We start from the raw sequence: 20,039 nt of genomic DNA, 5'->3' as shown, positions 1-20,039 counted from the left end.
TATATATATATATATATATATATATATATATATATTTGAAGTTTACAATTATGGGATGGAATGTTAATGAAGCTTATAGTTGAAGAATCTACATTAGTCAAGTAAAACAAAGATAATTTCCATAGGGAAAAGTAAAAGCAATGGGTGATCTGCTCGATGGAAAGTTAAAATATTGGATGGTCTAAAAAGGTGAGTGACTAAATTAAGTTGAACTAACTAGACTTTACTTGCTTGACGTATTTTGCATTGAAAATCAAACCTAAAAAGATCCATCCTTGCCCCACAAGTTACCCTTTATAATACGTAGTACTGCTCATTGACCGTCTGAAGCCAGGATGTTGATGTAATAGTGATTGAGAACGAATTTCAAAATCAGGCTTACTAAGGGCAAAACGCTTCCTACCTTATTCCTGTATCTGAATCCGAGATGTTTAGTTAATAAAGAAGGAATCTCAACCATCACATACTTTCCTCAAAGCTAAAACCTTGAGGGAAGGTTACATGGAAGAATAGAATTAACTTATAATTTTAGGTGAGAAGAAGCAAGAGAACACCTAACCTCAGAAATAAACTAGATAGTGTAGCTTTGGTGGGTAAGAAGAAGAGACAGTATGAACACCTAATTTTGTTACTTAGATAAGCATATCAACCATTCATCTTGAAGTATTCACATCAGTGAAATATTATATTTGACAGAACATACTGAATTTGCTAATACATGTTAGTAATTCACACTAAAACAATTTTCCAAGAGAAACATGCTATTGTTCCTCATACAAGCATTTAGTAACAGAAATACATTGATACAGGGGCTTGTGTCTTGATGATTAGTGATTACTTAGCTAGGAGGGCTTCTGGAAATATCGAAATATGGCAAAGACCAATCTCAGATTCCAAAGAAAATGTTAAAAAGGGACAGCATCACTTCCTCGTAATCCTTCCTTTTGCGAATCTGCTAGGCTAAGTACTCAGTAGTGGTTGGACTTGTCATTACACATTTCTCCTTTTAACCCCAAAAGAATAACCACCCTAGCCTCAAAGGGCCAACTTAGAACAGAACATCGATACTTTTTTTTAATCATGCATGCTGAGATAAAAGTTCTCAACCAACACAGACAATCAGATATCTCCATATCCTACATTACGAGGGCCTTAAGGCACATGTCAGGAGCGACATCTTGTTAACTTATATTCGGCCTTCTTTACATGGCTGAAGGAATTAGTAGAGAAAAAAACTTCATCAAAGCTGCCAGAAGCTGCATGAACACAAACTGAAATCAATCATCAATATTGTCAACTCCACCTAGACAAGAATAAAGATGAAAAGGAAGAAAAAACTATTCATCGTGTACGAAGTCAAGAAAAAACCTTTTGCAAACTAACACCCAGGTTTAATGCATGAGAGACCTAAACAAGGAGCTCCATCTTCATATTCATGGTGATTATCTATAACAGGTAGAAAAATCTGTTTGGACTTTGTCATTGATAAGACCATGACAGTAACTTCCTTCTTTTTCCTTTAGTCAGGTCCTTGAAATGAAATCAGATTTCTTAAGATCAAAGAGGTGTTTAATATAAAGCACCAACATATTTTTTCCCGATCTCATGGAAAAACAAGCAATTAACAGTTCTTTTAGATCAGAAGATAGCTGGCCATGTTGCTTGCTTTCTCAGCCCATTCCCTTCCTGTGAAAACACAAGTAAATGTGAAAATAACTATAAGTTAAAAGTCTTCATCCTCATTTTAGGGGAAAATTGAGTTGAAATGTCAAATATTAACACAATCTCAATCCACATAGATGTAGAACAGCAACGTTTCACAAAGGAGATATATAATTTGAAACTTTGTGCCATCCAATACAAGCAAATTAAAAAGTAAACCATCTGAAACAATATTAATCGATCCAAGCAGATATAAAATATCAATATTTCTACAGAAGAGATAAATATAACTTGCAGTTTCTCCAGGGCAGATCAATCAAAGACTGCTTCTCCTTGGAAAAACAGTCAATTCTCATACAAAAAAATACTACTACTATACCAGAGGGGCAGACACATAGTCACAAGCGAAAATTCTAACCCCCGAACACTTCTCTGGCAGGAGTCCTAAAATAAGAAAAATATAATACGAACACACTTATACTAGGAGTACCTAAAGTAGTGCCTCGTGGCGGAGTATTCTATTAACTTTCAACTGCTAAAAGATTGGAATTCCTTTGAACCTAAAGACTTGAGAGGTAGAGTAGAAATCTACTAAAAGTAAAGGGTGTGCATATGTAGCCATGAGATTTGGTAGTGCCTGTCAGCCTGTGTAACATCTCTTTTATAGTGTACCTAACATTTAGGTAGCTAGGCAACATCACCTCAGTTTTATCGTATAAAGTTGTTCAATAAGAGTAACCCAAGCGTGAACTACAGCAGGGAATCACACTTCAGATATCTGCATCACGTATCTATATATTCTGCAAGATCATTATCACTACAAAATCTCCAAGTATCCGGATGTTTGACATGGACAACGTTATCCTATTGGAACAGCCAACATCCTATTCTTCAACCTATACCTCCTTTAATATTCAAAATTATGTTATTGATACAACACAAAGAAAATGCTTATATACAAACATTATAAATTTGTATTGTTTTTTTGATAATGGTAGTGTGAGAATCAGCGTGCACACATCTCAACTGATTGACTTGTTACCTGCTACTTTACCCACCAAGACTTGGACAAATAGGAAGAAATCGCTGGACGTTTTCTGAATCAGCTGGAAATTGAGTCATGATCTCTCATAGTCTGTTCTAGCTTTCATTAATCGCTAGCTAACACCCTTGCTTGTTATACAAACATTATATAACATGTAAACCGTAATTAAGAACTCAAATTGAAGCAAATTATTTACGCAAACTGGAGTATCCTTGTTATACCATAAATACAAATAAGATGCAAAAGGAACTTAAATGTCTATCTATGGATCCTTCAAATGTTTCTACTAAGCCTTTCTTTCCAAATAGTATAGAAAAGCAGAGAGTTTTTTTATTACAGCCTCCATATTGTCTTCCAATAGGCAACTGCCTCTGCTGCCATTCTAGGGTAAGCAACGAAATATTAAATAAATGAATTGCAGACAACACTCTAATTCAAAGCTAGAAGGACTCCAATATATAGTAGGTAAAATTGACAGAAACTCCTGCTTTTTCCAGCACAATCATAAACACGGACTAGCAGCAAGAATCCAACTGAATGATTAAAGCATCAGTTGTTTGAACATAGCTCAATCAGAATGTGACAGATACTGGCTATGCTATCGTTCAATACAAAATCAAGAAAGCTGAAGTATACCCCGTTGCTCTTCTTCATTTATCCATTTAAACTTGGGTAGGAACACGTGTATCAAGGGAATCCAATTGTACAACTTCTTACTAGTAGATAAGCCAAATTAAGAAAATCATGCTGTTTTTTTTAACATTCCAATTCACCCTGACATTTTGATAAGAAAGAGAGAACAATATCGTTGAAGACCTTCCAGAATATTGAGACAACATAGCATACATATACATCATTTTTGTTTTATATATTTATTTGGCCCGAAAGGAAAAAATTATTGCATCTATAATTGATTGGATTGCTTATTCCCTGAGGGGCCATTTGGTTACGGTATAAGAGGGAATGTTATTCATGTATAAAAGATTGTATTAGTTTTACTATGCCTGGTAAAAGTTTTTTATTAGGTTGAAAAGTCAACTTGACTTACACTATGTTTAGTTGATTAGTTCTAAATATTGTATAAAAGTTATTCATGTATGAATTCTATACCGTGTTTGGTTGCCTTTTTTTGTAATCCTACATAATTTATACCTACATAACTTATGAGGGAATCTATGTATAAGTTATGCAGGATAGAAGGTGAAATAAATTATGTGGATATTAGTTATACATGTATTAAAATTACACAATTATCCCTATTAATTTATTTTAAAATCTTTTTTCATTGAAAACTTTATAGCTATTCTATTATCACAACTATTTTTGTTTCTTATTTCTTTTTGTATACAAACGACTTCTTATTTATTTTCATTTAAAATCAAAATATAAATATCTATTATTAATATTATGAATAGGAATGTATAATTTTGATAGCCCATATGCTAATTATATATATATATATATACATATATATATATATATATACATATATATATATATATATACATATATATATATATATATACATATATATATATATATATACATATATATATATATATATACATATATATATATATATATACATATATATATATATATATACATATATATATATATATATACATATATATATATATATATACATATATATATATATATATACATATATATATATATATATACATATATATATATATATATACATATATATATATATATATACATATATATATATATATATACATATATATATATATATATACATATATATATATATATATACATATATATATATATATATACATATATATATATATATATACATATATATATATATATATACATATATATATATATATATACATATATATATATATATATACATATATATATATATATATACATATATATATATATATATACATATATATATATATATATACATATATATATATATATATACATATATATATATATATATACATATATATATATNTTGGTTGTAATTTTTGTAATCCTACATAATTAATATCTAAATAATGTATGAAGGAATCTATATATAAGTTATGTAGGGTAGAAAGTGGAATAAGTTATATGAGTATTAGTTATACATATATTAAAAAAGATAAATTACATATTTATCCCAATTAATTTATTTTTAAATATGTTTTATTGAAAAAATTTCCAACTATTTTTGTTTCTTATTTCTTTTGTATAAAAACGACTTTTTATTGTTTTCATTTAAAATCAGAATATAACTATTTATTAATATTATGAATAGTAATATATAATTTGATAGCGCATATGCTTATCGTATATTCGCATTATATATTACTAAATATATCCACATATTTAATTATCATGTATTAATTTTTTATTTAGAATGTGAATTATATATAATTTATATATTTGGTATACTAAAAATGTACAAACAACACATGCATCATATTGATAGAAATTTACATTATATAAAATAGGATAGTATAATGTACTTGAAATATATTTTTTTGAAACTGATGTACTTGAAATATATCAATAGTATTTTATTTTTACAAGCTTTAAACATTAAATAAACAATGAGAAAAAAACACAAAACTCCTAGTTACGTATAGAGATAATTCCTTTCTTTATTTTTCAAGGGAGAATTTATACTATTTGCTTGCTTATTTATTTGTAAATAACATATATTAATAATATATATTCAATAGTTAATAATTCATGTAATGTAGTCTCTACCTAACTAAATAACACCTACATAACTAATACCTAATACCTGTATAACTAAGCCTAACTGCATAACTAAACCCCGCATAACTAATACCTGTATAACTAAACCATGCATAACTATACCTACATAACTCTAACCAATAACCAAACGGCCCCTAACGGTGTTGTTCAGTCACCCATTCACTTGTACATTCTTCTACAAAATGTTGGCATATTTAGTTGATGAAATTCTTTGATAAATCAAAATGAAAAAAAAATTAAAATACAATGTTGAATGAGGTGCTCAGCATACTCTTTATCTTTGTTAAACATACATTTACCAACTCACTGTAACCTAGGCCTCCTCCTCAAGTTGTTGGCTGTCAAGATGGAACCTGATGCTGCACTCTATGTGCAGAGGCAACATTCTTAGGTGTCTTGGGCTTCCATGACATCAACCACATCAGAATTGACCTATGCCCATTAAGTAAAGTAGGATATGTCAGTGACCATGCACGTCGTAGCACTCACCGAGGGCATGGACTGTCTAATATTTTGATTAGAATATCAACAGTTTTTCTCTGTTAGATACTTTGGTCGACATAGTGGAAAGGTTAATTCAATTCACGAAGGAATCATGCAAAATTATCCCCTGAACTGGAATATTATTATTTTGAGATCTTCGACCATATTAGAGGGTTCAATGTTACTATTGTAACTTTGGCCGCTAAGATTTGACCTCACTGAAAAACATCTTCTGGATGAGTTCCGTATCCACTTTTCAGACACAACAATGTGTTCAGTGAACTTCTACTTCAGTAGGGTTTTGTTAAAGAAAAGTCACATGATTACAACAAATTCAGGTATATATAAGCGTCATTTTAGCCATTTTCCCCAACATAAATAAAAAGGGCGAATTAAACAATTACAGTGAACTATGAGGGCTGCTTACTATGATAATAGATCACAGCTAATTCATACATGGAAACAAAACATTTACGGTTTTCCATCAATTAACATTACATTAAGAATTGCTGCTTACTATAATAGATCACAGATAATTTAATAACGTGGAAACAAGAAAAACATGTGTCCTAATAGAATACACAGAGATAATCTATTGACAAGTCTAGTATTTTATTTAGTCAATTAAATAGGAACACTTATGAACAAATGATAAACACAAAAGGCGACATCTGAGGCATCACCAGTCCATAGAGCAGCACATTCACTTTTTAAACTTGACCATTCCCACTTTCCAGTACATTAGACTAGTAATTAATTACAACCAAATCCCACTTTTTCCTCTGCCTGGCAGTATGCATTCTTTATCCTTGCGCACTTAGCATCCTTTACCATTTGGGATTCACAATTGCAAATATAGTGATCAGAGGAGCAAGGATGGGAAAAGGTAACTTTTATTAGCTATAGATTTTTCTATGTCAAGCATCAACGGGGAAAACATAAAGCTAATAGCAACTGAGAGATAAAAAAGAAACAGACATTCATAAACAAAATAAGAAATAATACAGCAACAAAAGAAGAGGTGAACAAGTAGAAAATCAAAGAGAAGAGACCATAACAGCATACCAATAGTAACTTATCAAGAAAGCAGTCATACCTATAGTCATTTGGCCAACCTGATGGGGCAATAGCAATGGTATGTTCATGATTGGCTAACACGCAGCGTAGCTTGTGAGCATTAAGTGATAATCACTCCTAAATCAAAGATACTATGAAGAAGTGATGGGTTCCAATAGCATCCCCCTTTTTCCGCACTCCTTTAAAACATACTGAGCTTCTTTAGTTTGACCTGATTGAATAAGTGAATCAAGATATAGTTTACATGTCAAAGCATCGGGGATGCATCCATTTGCTTCCATTGAAAAAAACAAGTTCTTAGCTTCATCATATCTCCCTGAGTTACATAAGGCTCTGATAAAAGCACCATAAGTATGATTATCAGGGATCAAATCCAGGGTCAACATGCTTACCAGAAGCCTTTGTGCCTCATCAATCTTATTCATCTTACAAAAACTTTGGATTAAGGCATTGAAGGATAAAACATCTGGCTTTGTTCCATCACCTTGCATTTTTCGTAATAATTTCAGTGATCTACCTACATCCCCGAGGACACAAAGTGCACGAATTAAGATATTGTATGGTACAGTGTTTGGAGCAACTCCCCATTCTATCATCTCTGTGAGACAGTCTAAAGCATCGTCAATGCGGTTTACTCTACAGAGGCTATCAATCATTGAACTAAACGTGAAAATGTCTGGTCGAAAGCCATGTTCTAGTAGTATCACTAATAGCTCATGTACCTTGTTAACCTCCCCTACCTTGGAATATCCACTAATAAGAGTGTTAAAAGTTGCAATATTGGGAGTGACACCTCTCTGAAGCATATCTTTGAAAGCATCTGATGCTTTGTTCATCATTTTGATTTTGCAAAAGCAATCAATGACCCGGTTATAGAAGAATGTGTTAGATACAAGACCATCCTTAAACACTTGGTCCATATATTTGTTCCCCTGTTCAACTCTCCCTCCTTTATAGAGAGCATCAGCAAGTGCAAGATAAATATCAACACTAACCTTCACACCTCGAACAGTGATGAAGTCTAACATCTGACAAGTATCATCAAGCTCCAATCCTTTGATTAAGCAAGTCAGTGCAATGTTAAGAATTGAGTTATCCAGGAAGTAACCTCTATCAATTGAAATTCTTAAAAGTTGAGCTGCTTCTCTGGGCAAAAATTTAGTACTAAGGCACTGTAGCATGGAAGAACAAGCTACATTAGGCAAGACATGTTCTTTTTCTAACCATCTACATAACAATTCAAAGCCCTTATCTGGTGTCACACAGCGAAATACCCCATTAACCAATGATCTTACAGTAGCTTCATTTGGTACAATACCCCTACTCTTCATTACCCCAAACAGCTCAAATGCCCCGTCCACCCTTTTAGCATTACAAAACCCCTCAACCAAAATTGTGTAAGTAAACACATTGGGAGAGTATCCCACTCCTTCCATCTGTTTCACCAGACGAAGCGCCTCCTCCACAACCCCAGCCTTACAAACTCCATGAAGAAGAATATTATACGTAAATTTATCTGGTTTACAGTTATCTACCTGCATTTGCTGAAACTTTAAATAGGCTAAGTCAAGTGAATTGCACTTGATCAATGCATCGATTACTGCATTATACAATCTAGTATTAGGAGCAAGCCCCAAATAAGAAACCTGCTCCAAAATGTCAGTAGAGTACTTACCCAACCCTAATCTCCCCCAACTACCAATTAGGACACAAAGCAAGTCCACAGTAACTACATTTCCAGAGTTTCTGATATCTTGAACAAGCTCAGCTGACAACAAAAGGGGACCTTTCCTAAAAAGTACATTACTTAAAACCACCTTAACTGATTGATTCTTCGCAAAAGAGGGACAAATCTTCAAAACCCAGATATAAAATCTAAAAGGGTGTAATGGGTTTTCTTGATTTTGCAAAATACTAACAACTTCTTGCTGATTCAAAGTAACCCTCTTGGCTTTATACTCATGGTTTAGCAATAAATACCAGTCTTTTCTTGCAAGAATTTGGGAAAAATACTTATGATCAATAACAGTTGCTCGAAAGTTTACCTTTTTAACTGCTATGGAAGTGTTGGAATTCGAATGGGATGAAGGCTTCGGCTTAGTGGGTGAACTTTGTTGAGTAATGGGGTTGCTAGTGGTGGCAACAGAATCAAGATTTGAGGGTTTTGGAGTAATGGGTCTGAGTGAACGTTGGTTTTGTTTAGAGAGATTGGTGAAAGCAGGTGAAGAAGCCCTTGAAGCTACAGAGGAAAACCCTCTCATACTCTTTCACTCCCCTTTGAAGCTCTACTTCTCAAGTCGACTATGTTTTCATCTTCACTCTCTTATTAATTTTTAACCTTCTACTTCAAGCTCTTGGCAGGAGAAAAATCAATTACAATTTAACTAATAAATTATATATATGTTATTTTATATATGCATAATATATTATTTTTATATAATTATATATGCATAGTATATTATTTTTATATAATTATATATGCATAGTATATTATTTTTAGGAATTCTAATGAAAAAATAGATATAATGTGCTTTTTATATGTGCAATACTATTAGAAGTTAATGCACTATTGAGTGTTTTTTACTATATTGAATTAACTAATAATATAAGTAGAGACTTAGGCCTCATTTGTTTTCATTAAAATTTAGAGATCTGAATTAGAATATATATCTGAATATTAAGATTTGCATTAAGATCGAGGTGTTTTGATTTAAATACACATCTGAATATTAAGATGTGGTCTCTAAATTTGAACACTAAATAATTAATGTTGTTTATTTTCAATATCTGAATGTGCAAGTAAAATTAAAACATTATATTAATAAAATATTATAAAATTTTCATTTCAACAAAATATATCACTTTTGATTAAAAAAAAGTTTTAATAATCATGATTTGAAGTACTATTTTTCATTCAAAAATCTTGATAAAAAACAAAAATATTATTGCAACCAATGTTCTTGACACACGTCGATACAAGAAAATTATTCATATAAAAAAATACTTGAAAGGGTTTATGAAAACTTATCGGTTCAAAAGGGAAAAAAAGGTGTTTGATTGAGAAAAGAGAGAAAGAAAGTTTTTAGTTATGAGGTAAGAAAATTTTTAGTTATGAGATAAAAAGGCACGTCCAAAGCAGAGAAACGACGATCTATTATTTGATAATTGAGTTTGAATGTTGTTAAGAGTCTCCAACAAATCTGATTCGTTCAGACCTCTTCAGACCTATTAAGAGTTTCTTTTTTTTTAAAAATAAAACAAATAAGCTTGATGGGTTGAATCTGAATGATTCAGATTCAGATCTAAAAGTCAAACATACTTAATGGGTTGAATCGGAATGATTAAGATTCATACCTCCATTAAGTGCAAACAAATGATGCCTTAAATATAATAAGAGTTTTGATATAAGAATTATAAGATCTAAAATGGCACATAAAATTCATGTCATTTTGAATGATTCTATTTTTCATTTCTTTTATTTTTATAAATGATTAATAATCAAATTAAATCAACTCGAATTCGATAACAACCAAATGAATAAATAAATGTTATGTTTGATTTGATTTTAACAATTTGAAATCTGATTCAATTAATTTAATTTTGATCTTAACCAATAATCAACCAGAACAAATTTATGAACACTCCTACTCTTACTAATCACCTCTATACATATAAATTATTCTCTCCTTTTCTTCTTTTAGGTTGTGATTAGAATCTTTTCAATTTAATTAGAAATTAATATGCGATAGCAAAATTAAATGTGTCAAATGAAAAAATTATGAGCTTAAGGAATTATTTGTTTAAAATAATAAATTATTGAATATTTGAAATTTGAAAATGAGATGAATCCAAATAAAATCAAATAATTATATAATCAATCTCAGTTAATTTAGAGATAAAATTAGTTGATTGAGGAATGTGATGTGTTGCATTATAATTAACCTGAGCCTGTTTGAATTAATTTATTTTATGTGTTTTTAAATTTAAATAGTTTTAAAGCATTTTTCAAGTATTTTGAGGAAATTAAAAAAAAATACTTACAAGCATGCACTTGATTTAAAAATAAAATAAACTAGAAATCGAATTAGAGTTTTTAACATATGGCTTTCGGCTTTTACTAATCAAAAGTCTAAAGCTAATTCATATTGGCTCTTATTCTCTTATTTAAAGTTAGCTTTTAAGAATATTTTGAGTGAGATAACATTTATATCTAATAGAAGATATTTATTGACCTTAAAACAATTTAGCTGTAACATGTGTAAGATGTTACAATTTAGCTGTAACATTTGTGAAGTACTCCAATATTCCTATAACATACATGTATAAATTTAACTTAAATAAGTAATACTAATTTTTTTTTTAATCTCTGTCAAGTAATACTAAAAAAAAATTAAAATCACATGACTTAACGAAATACAATAATTAATACTAAAAAAAAAGAATTATAGTAAACTAAATTGTTACTTATCTCAAAGAAAGATAAAATCCATTCATTATCGGGCTTATGAACTCTTATAATTTAAATATGGTTTAACAATTGATGAGTCCGAGATTTGGACTCATTTAGGACTTTGTTTATATAGATTTAGTGTCCTCAAGTACTTATTTTGTGCCATAAATTGATGTTCAAGCCTTAATTTTTCGGTATATGGATTTATGAGCAAAACAAAGACGCTAGAAGGCAAAAAGAAACAAACAAACTACAGAAGTGAAGAAAGGCGAGCCTGAGGCTCGCCAAGAGCACTTGGTGTGTCGCCAAGAGCACTTGGCGTGTCGCTAGGTGGCTACGTTGACCGCCTAAAGTTTTAGTGTGCCAACCTTGAGGGAAGAAACCAAGTCGGCGACAAAAAGGGTCAATCGGCGAATCACCGAGAATTTTTGCGATGAAAAAAGAGATTGCCCAAAGTTATAAGACTTGAGGATGGTAAAAGGCCAAGGCAAAAAGTGATATAAGAGAGCGTTGGGTGGATCACTGAGTGGTTCGGTGAACTCAACTTACTTTGCCTAATGGCTCTTCTTGGCTTATTTTCACCATCTATAAATTAGATCAACAATTATTTTAATATGTTTAGCAAGACTGAAAAAGGCTGAATTAGTTTAGAACACTTCTCTCTTGAGTTTTTCATAGTTTCTTAGCAAACTTGAAGGTCTTTGGAGATTCGATTTGGAGATTTTCAAGTGGGTTTCGAATTTCTGTAAATTGAAGTATCTTAAGATTAATTACTCTTACCCAGTTGATGGCTAATCGATTTGGTAACTGTTTTTACTCTTTTACGGATGTTTGGCTAAAGCCCCAATTCTTGGAGTGTGATCATGTGATCATGGGTTGAATTAGTTTATGGGTATTGTTAATTACTAGTTTAAATGCTAAATTTAAGTGAGATTTTAATCATTAATTGTGGTTCAATCTATGAACTGTAGTTGCAAATCCAGTTCTAATTTTATGTTCTTAGCTTGCTTGAGAGAGAGGTTTTAAAACTAAGATTCTTGATTAATGATTTGTAAGTATTGAGTTGAGATGGGTTTAACTTTATAGAGTGAATCCTAAACGAATCCTACTCATCTAGCTCGAGATAGTGGATAAATTAAAATGTGGGATGTTCTTCTTTGTTATGTTTGTTGATGTTCAAAATAAATAACCTGATCCTGGATAGTTGTTCGAGAGAAAGCTATGTCCCTTATATAGTCTAGCCTACTCAATGATTTTTAGTTGCTTTCTATTAGTTTCAATTACCCATATATCAAATTTATCCTACGATCAGTCACATCCCGAGAATTCCTCTCCTTATTGTTATTTCAAATTGTTTGTGACTGCGTTGTAGTTGATAATTGCAAACCAAAATCCCCCATCTGACATTCGTGTCACCCATTTTAACTTGTTTCATGTCTTTTCTCGATAATTTCTATTCCTATAGCTGATTAGAACACGTTTGTACTTCCTAATTAAATTTGAACACGTAACGCTCTCTGTGGGAGTCAACCCTAACTCTGTGTTGGGTTTTATACTGACTAACGATCGTTTGCACTTAGATTTAGATGAGGTGTGCTTGAAACGTTAATCAAAATGGTGTCGCTGCCGGGGAGTAATGTTGTTTAAATTCTTTTGGTGAAGTTGAATAGTGATCTTTTTAGTTATAGTTGAATCAACTTATTTTAGTTTTTGTTATGCATTGCTTGTGTTAAACAAAGGAGGAGATGAGTGTTAACAGAAGTAGTAGTATCCAAGTGGGCCACCAAGATGACGTTGGAAACCTCTATGAGTTAAATAATCCTAATGTGAATGACCCAATTCCATTGGGTAGAGTGGAGCAATACGTCTACCTCTAATTGAAGGAAATGTTGTTTTTCACATCAATTCCATTGGGTAGTGTGGAGCAATACATCTAAATCTAATTGAAGGAAATGTTGTTTTTCACATCACCGCACAGTGCTTTACAACTGAAGGGTTTGTTTGGGGTCTGACTTATGAGGATCCCATGAGCATATTCGAAACTTTGTGGACGTTTGTGGTCTTTTCTCATTCAAGAGCATATCGCAAAAATTAGTCCGTCTTAGGTTGTTCCCTTTTTCTCTAATGGGAAAGGCTAGTAAGTGGTTGACCGAGTTGCCAAGAGATTCCATCACTTCTTGGGACAAACTTACTACTGCATTCCAAGTGAAATTGTTTCCCCCCATCGAAGATGATGATTCTTATCCAAGGTTTCAAACGCTTGGAAGGTGAGCCAATTCATGAGATATGACTGAGGTTTAAGAAATTGGTTCTGCAATGTCCAACTCATGGAATGCCCAGTAATATGTTGTTGCAATACTTCTATAGTAGCGTCGACTCGGCGAACAAAGGAATTGCTGATCAACTTGTTCTTGGTGGTATAATGCAACAATCATATGAAGTAGCATCTCAACTCCTTAACTGCATGACCAAGATAAAATAGGGCATGGTACACTCGCGAGGACCAAGTCTATCCTCTCAATTTTAGAATGACAAAAGAACATATCGAAAAGGATCAGGAAAGAAACTAAAACATTGCAAAGATGATGACCTAACTGTATGTCTTGGCTAAAAATGTCATAGGTGTTGGTACAAAGAGTGTTAATGTTGTGGGTGTTGATGGAGCCGATGAGGCACAATTTGAAGCACCGTATAATGAGTAAGTGAATTTCCTAGCCATTAAAGAAGGAGGTTATCGTGATAAGTACCCAAGACCGGGTCGAAATGAGGGTTGGAATAGAGATAAAGGCTTGAGAGACTGTGACAGATATTGACGTAATCATAACGCCACTTCGAAGGAAAGAAAAGGGGAGAAGGATAGGTATGTTCCCCCCTATGAGCGTCAAAAGCCCAAGGAATAATGAGGTGACTGTACAGAAAACATGCTCTCATGCATTCTCAACAAAGTTGAAAGGACCGACAAAGTGTTGAAAGAAATGAAAGAGGATGTCTCGACTCTCAATCAGACGGTGACCTCTCACCAGTCTCTATTAATCAGGTGGAGACCCAAATGGGTCAAATTTTTTCACATTTGAACTCAAGACAACAAGGGGGATTACCTAGTGATACAATGGAAAACCCCAAAAATGAAGCTATAATGGGTACTTTCTTCATGTCACGACGTTAACTAAGATGCTTTTTGGGAGGAAACCCAAGTTTTAAGGCTTTAAGTTTTTGATTTTGAATAAAAGGTGTTGATTGTGCAGGTTGAAAAGTGAATTGTATTTAAAAATAGGCAGTTTGATGAGCCAAAGTCCGGATGGCGACTCATTACAAAGGTCGGCGAGCCTGACTTGGACCAATGTTGGACCCACAAAACTTGAAGTGGAAGTCTGTAAAACTCAGTGGGCCAATTGTTTAATCAGCGACTCACCGAAAAGGTCCGCAAACTCGATCTTGTCTGCCATTTGAACCCCCAAATTAAATGGAGGTCCTGTAAAGCTCGGTGAGGTAAAGTACCACTCGACAAATCATCGAGTGGTTTGGCATGGCGACTTGCTCCGCCTATATGGCTGCAAGCTGAAAGGTTTTAAAAGGACAAATGGTTTAAATTTCAAAATCTTTCACATTCTCACATTTCTAACAGCCGTGCACTCTCACCTGCACTTTATATCTTCCGTATTTACTATTTTATTCACTTTTTGTGTGTGATCTCGTGCTCAAAATTGGAATACTTTACCGCCTAGCTTTTTAAATTCTCAATTCAACATACAAGTTTGTTTTCCGAACCCTATACTTTAGTTTAGTTGTTAAACTCAAATGCAATAGGTAGTTGCTTCAATTGTGTTTTATGTGTCGGATTGCCCGTATTATGTTTGAACTTGTGCCTAAATGCTTAAATAGATGATTTCCCGTGTTTTGTGTGCCAAATTGGCTTAAAATGATTGGGTTACAATTATTATATTACGTCTAGTTAGGTGAAGTCTGAGTAACCCCGAATTGTGCCAAATGATGGAGCGTTTGACATCATTCTTAAGGGAAAAAGTTATCAAATGGCCAATTTTGGCCAAATCGGGGGAAGTTTGAGTACCCCAAAGGCATGAGTCGTATGGGCCTTGTACGTAATTAAAATTAGCATGTAGCACATAGGGCCTTGTACTAATTGCATAGTGTAGGGCTTCATTTGGGCCTTTGTTTATATAGATTTAGTGTCCTCAAATGCTTAATTTGTGCCATAAACTGATGTTAAATTCTTTATTTTTTGGTATATGGATTGAGGAGCAAAACAAGGAGACTAGAAGGCAAAAAGAAACAAAACAAACTGAAAAAGTGAAGAAAGGATAGCCTAAGGATCACCAAGAGCACTTGAAAATCGGCAGTCAACGAATTGCCGAGTAGTTTCACGATGCAAAGAGAGATCGCACAAAGACACAGGACTTGAGGATGTTGAAGGCCAAGACAAAAAGGCGATATAAGAGAGCATTGAGCGGTTTGTCGAGTGGTTCGATAAACCCGACTTACTTTGCCTAATGGCCCTTTGTGACTTATTTTTGACAACTATAAATTAGATTTAGAACAATTATTTTAATATGTTGAGAAGTGTTGAGAAAGAATGAAAAAGGCTGAATCAACTTAGAACATTTTTCTCTTGAGTTTCTCATAGTTTCTTGGTAGACTTGAAGGTTTTTGGAGATTCAATTTGGAGATTTTGCATGTATATTTCAAATTTTTAATTGAAGCATTGTGAATAGTAAATTACTCTTATATAGTTGATGGCTAATCGATTTGGTAACTGTTCGTACTCGTTAATGATGTTTGGTTTAAACCCCAATTCTTGAGGTGTGATCATGTGATTGTGGGTTGAACTAGTTTATGAGTATTGTTAATTACTAGTTTAAATGCTAAATTTAAGTGAATTTAATAATTAATTGTGGTTCATTCTATAAATTGTACTTGAAAAATAAATTTTAATTTTGTATTCTTGGCTTGCTCGAGAGAGGTTTTTACACTAAAAATTCTTGATTAATAATTTGTAGGTATTTGGTTGAGCAGGGTTCAACTCAAGAGAGTGAATCCTAAACCCAAGCCTTACCATCTAGCACGAGAGAGTGGATGAATTAAGTTGTAGGTTACTCTTCATTGTTATGCTTGTTCATGTTAGAAAGAAATCACCTGATATAGTTGTTCAAGAGAAAGCTATATCCCATATAGTTTAGCCTACTCAATGATTTTTAGCTGTTTGCTAGTAGCTTCAATTATCCATATATCGAAATTTGCTTATGATTGATCACATCCTGAGAATTCCTCACCTTATTGTTATTTCAAATTGTTTGTGAGTGTGTTCTAGTTGATAATTTCAAACCAAAACCCCCCATCTGACATTCGTGTCACCCCTTTTAACTTGTTTCATGTCTTTTCTTGATAATTTCTATTCCAATAGCTGATTAGAACACATTTGTACTTTCTAATTGAATTTGAACACGTACCCGCTCTCTGTGGGATTCAACCCAACTCTTTTTTGGGTCGTATACTGTCTAACGATCATTATTGCACCTAGAATTAAATGAGGTATGCTTGAAACGTTAATAAATATTGTCTCTCTCAAGATTAAAAATGACTTTTTAAACTAAGCATTATGAAAATGTGTATTAACTGTATCCCTTGAATGTTGAAATATATATCATTCAATTTTTCACTTCCTATGCATAAGTTGGCCATCCGTTAAAAAGACTTCTAAGCGAAAGAATTATTAATACATGCAAGACACTATTCTAGAATTGTTATTTTAGTTAGGGTTTATCTCATTATTTGCCTATGGTTCCCACAACCCTAGTTATGGAGTTTAGTTACTCATAACCATAAACACAATATTCAAATATAGTAGATAAGAATTCATGTACTTACTTCAATGAGAAAGAGTAAAATCCGAAAGTTTGCTTGATTAATCACCACAAATCACCAACAATCAATGATAATCAAAAGTCTAACACTAATACAAAGAGTCTAATAATATGATGTCTAACCTAACAGAGTCTAACAATACAGAGTCCCACCTCAAAAATGAGGTTTTTCGAACTATTTATAAAAAATAAAAACCTAATTAAACAAGGACTCTATTTGCTGGAAATCTGCCAAAACGCGGCTGGGTCGACGGACCTCGCGACGGATCGTCGTGGTCACGACGGACCGTCATGGACTCCGTCGTCCCATACTTGTGCAATTTCTTCTGCTGCTCTCTTCATTACCCTCGACGGCAAGTATGACGGACCGTCATAGGCACAACGGTCCGTCGAGGGTCTTCGTTCCAAAACACTTCAACTCTTGGAATCTGGGTACTGGGATCACTTCTCTGAACTTCACGACGAACCTGCAGGACGGACCGTCATAGCCACGACGGACCGTCACAAGCTTCGTAATCCCACACTTGGTCAGACTTCCCCATCTTCCTTCAGCAGCTGCACTACGCTGCCACCTACGGACCGTCACAAGCACGACGGACCGTCATAAGCTCCGTAGGTGGTCTCTTCTGCATTTCTTCGCTCAAAATCTCCGCATTCAGCTTTGGACAGATTTCCTGCAAAACAAAGAGAAACTTATATAAAAATTAGCACAAAAAGGCTTTCTGACACACTAAACTTAAGGAAAAAGTATTAATAATACCGTGAAACCACGGTATATCAACACCCTCAACTTAAATTCGTTGTTTTTCCTCAAGCGACGCACTATGACTCACTACACAATCTTTGTACAATAGTATCCATGTTTTATCCTTTGCAATCATTTGGCTATCAATCCCGATTAATCTCATCAAATCTATGCATGCTATCACTATTAGGCTTGAATTTTGTGGGATCAGAACATGACACAGACTCACCATGCATTAACACCTATCCTCTTCAATTTCTCACCGAGGTGCTAACAATTCTGGTATTGCAACTAGTGTCCTCACTTTAGAACAAAATCCTCATTTTTCACACAATGATTTCAGTTTGAGTATAAGGATTACTTTTCAACACTCACTCTCAGAACAAATTCACACTCATTCATACATATTGCCATAAGCTTGCCCTTATTTTCACTGCTTTAAGTTCGCTATACAACCCTTAGGATCACGATAGGACTTTCTTAGCTTGTAACATAGGCTCAGGGTCAGGTAGGGTATATTTAGGTATACTTTAGTGACTTTTTGCCCTCCTTGACATATCGGCTAAACCTTCCATTTTCTATCATTTTATCTCGCCCAGTTTCTCATATTCTTTCACCTTGCTATTTTCTCTTCTTTCTTCATTTGTGTAAGTGACTCTCTTCTTTTCTTGCTTGTATTTCTTGTATATTTTTCTTTTTCTTTACTTTTCTTTCAACTACTTCTTGAGTCACTTTACTTTTGTTCTTTCTCTCTCTTTGTTCTTTCAACCCCACTTTCCAGAGCATTCCTCATAATAGTCACCCTCAACTCATGGCTTTGCCATGAGTCAAGGTACACAATACCCAAAGTTGGGTCAGGGCCATAACGAAGGTTGTTTACTGCATTAGCCACCCTCAACTTATGCTTTTGGCATAAGCTGAGGTGCACATGTCCAAGGAGGGACCAGGGCCAACACATTGTTCCCAGAAAAGATCAGTTGGGGTGAAAAAGAAAGGTCTAATTTAAGCTCAGATTATTTGGATCAAAGAAGGATAAATTTCATTCGGTTTCTTTTATTTAGGCTAGAAATGGGCTTTCTTGAATAAGGGCCTATGATCCTTTCCTAATTGTCTATTACAGCTTACTTTTAGCAGGACTAACCAGGCAAGTTCTAGCTCAGTACCAATAGTGGACTATTCAAATTTCCTCACACTCACTTGACATGTCATCACTATACCAGATTATTAGACACCTAGTTCGAATTAAAGACTTAGGGTAATGAAATGGTGTAACTCTATTTCATGCTTAGAGCCACACAATTATCAGTTACTATGCCTAGTCATGCATTATTTTCCAGTTTATCAGGATATCATTTTAGCCATCATGCTCCAGAATTAAACTATGTACAAAAGATATAAACATGCCGGTTCAACAGAAAAAGTAATCAGTCTTTTGGGGAAAAAGAACACAGGCAAGAAAACCCCAAAAGAGGATAGTGAATTGGGTTACTCAGACTTCACCCTAGCACTCACTATCCATTTACCCCACCCCAACAAAAAAGCATGCAATTGTACCAATGCATAAAAATCTAAATACTAGAGTGGTAGGTGAAGCGAACCTGTGGCGCAAAGCGCCGTCGATCAGCAAGATGGTGGGTCCGGTTCCCCAGAACCCACGTCCTCTGCAATCTGGACACCCTCAGTGGTGTCCTCAGCAACAACCGCACCATCAGTAGTGCCTCCTGCTATCTCCATAGTGCGGGAGCTAGACGCCCCAGCCGCTAACTCTTATGCTCTCATTTGGTGCGCCTCCTCCTCATCAAGTGAGGCTCTCCTTGCAGCCTCTATCTCTCGGCACTCCTTCTTCCGTGCTCGCGCCTCGTCCTCTGCTCGACCCCTACGCCTCTTGGCACTCTCTCGAGGGGGAGGTGGTGGAATTTCTGAAGTAGCAAAAAGGGCCGCCAACAC

The 20,039-nt window shown here is 33.9% G+C and overlaps 1 protein-coding gene across 3 annotated transcripts; it reads right to left on the bottom strand.

The window, feature by feature from the left end:
- Positions 1-632: 632 nt before the first annotated feature.
- On the bottom strand, positions 633-9,367 carry LOC107009257 (putative pentatricopeptide repeat-containing protein At3g16890, mitochondrial). 3 transcript variants are annotated; one of them, XM_015208581.2, is made up of 4 exons: positions 7,038-9,367; positions 5,752-5,890; positions 1,369-1,686; positions 633-1,256 (listed from the first exon to the last, which is right to left on the bottom strand). In XM_015208581.2, exon 1 carries the CDS (start codon positions 9,277-9,279, stop codon positions 7,150-7,152), a length of 2,130 nt encoding a protein of 709 aa, XP_015064067.1. In that variant the 5' UTR covers positions 9,280-9,367; the 3' UTR covers positions 633-1,256; positions 1,369-1,686; positions 5,752-5,890; positions 7,038-7,149. The 3 variants fall into 3 exon arrangements, with proteins under 3 accessions (XP_015064067.1, XP_015064060.1, XP_015064052.1); XM_015208574.2 differs by lacking the exon at positions 5,752-5,890 and having other exon boundaries at positions 633-1,271; XM_015208566.2 differs by lacking the exon at positions 5,752-5,890.
- Positions 9,368-20,039: the final 10,672 nt, after the last annotated feature.

This window comes from Solanum pennellii, chromosome 1, assembly GCF_001406875.1.
Source record: "Solanum pennellii chromosome 1, SPENNV200".
Classification (NCBI taxonomy): Eukaryota; Viridiplantae; Streptophyta; class Magnoliopsida; order Solanales; family Solanaceae; genus Solanum; species Solanum pennellii.
The sequence above is the reverse complement of the archived record's forward strand: the minus strand, read 5'-3'. Positions and strand labels throughout refer to the sequence as shown.

Coding starts and splice junctions, on each gene's coding strand:
- LOC107009257 (XM_015208581.2), bottom strand. CDS start 9,279: ATGAGAGGGTTTTCCTCTGTAGCTTCAAGGGCTTCTTCACCTGCTTTC.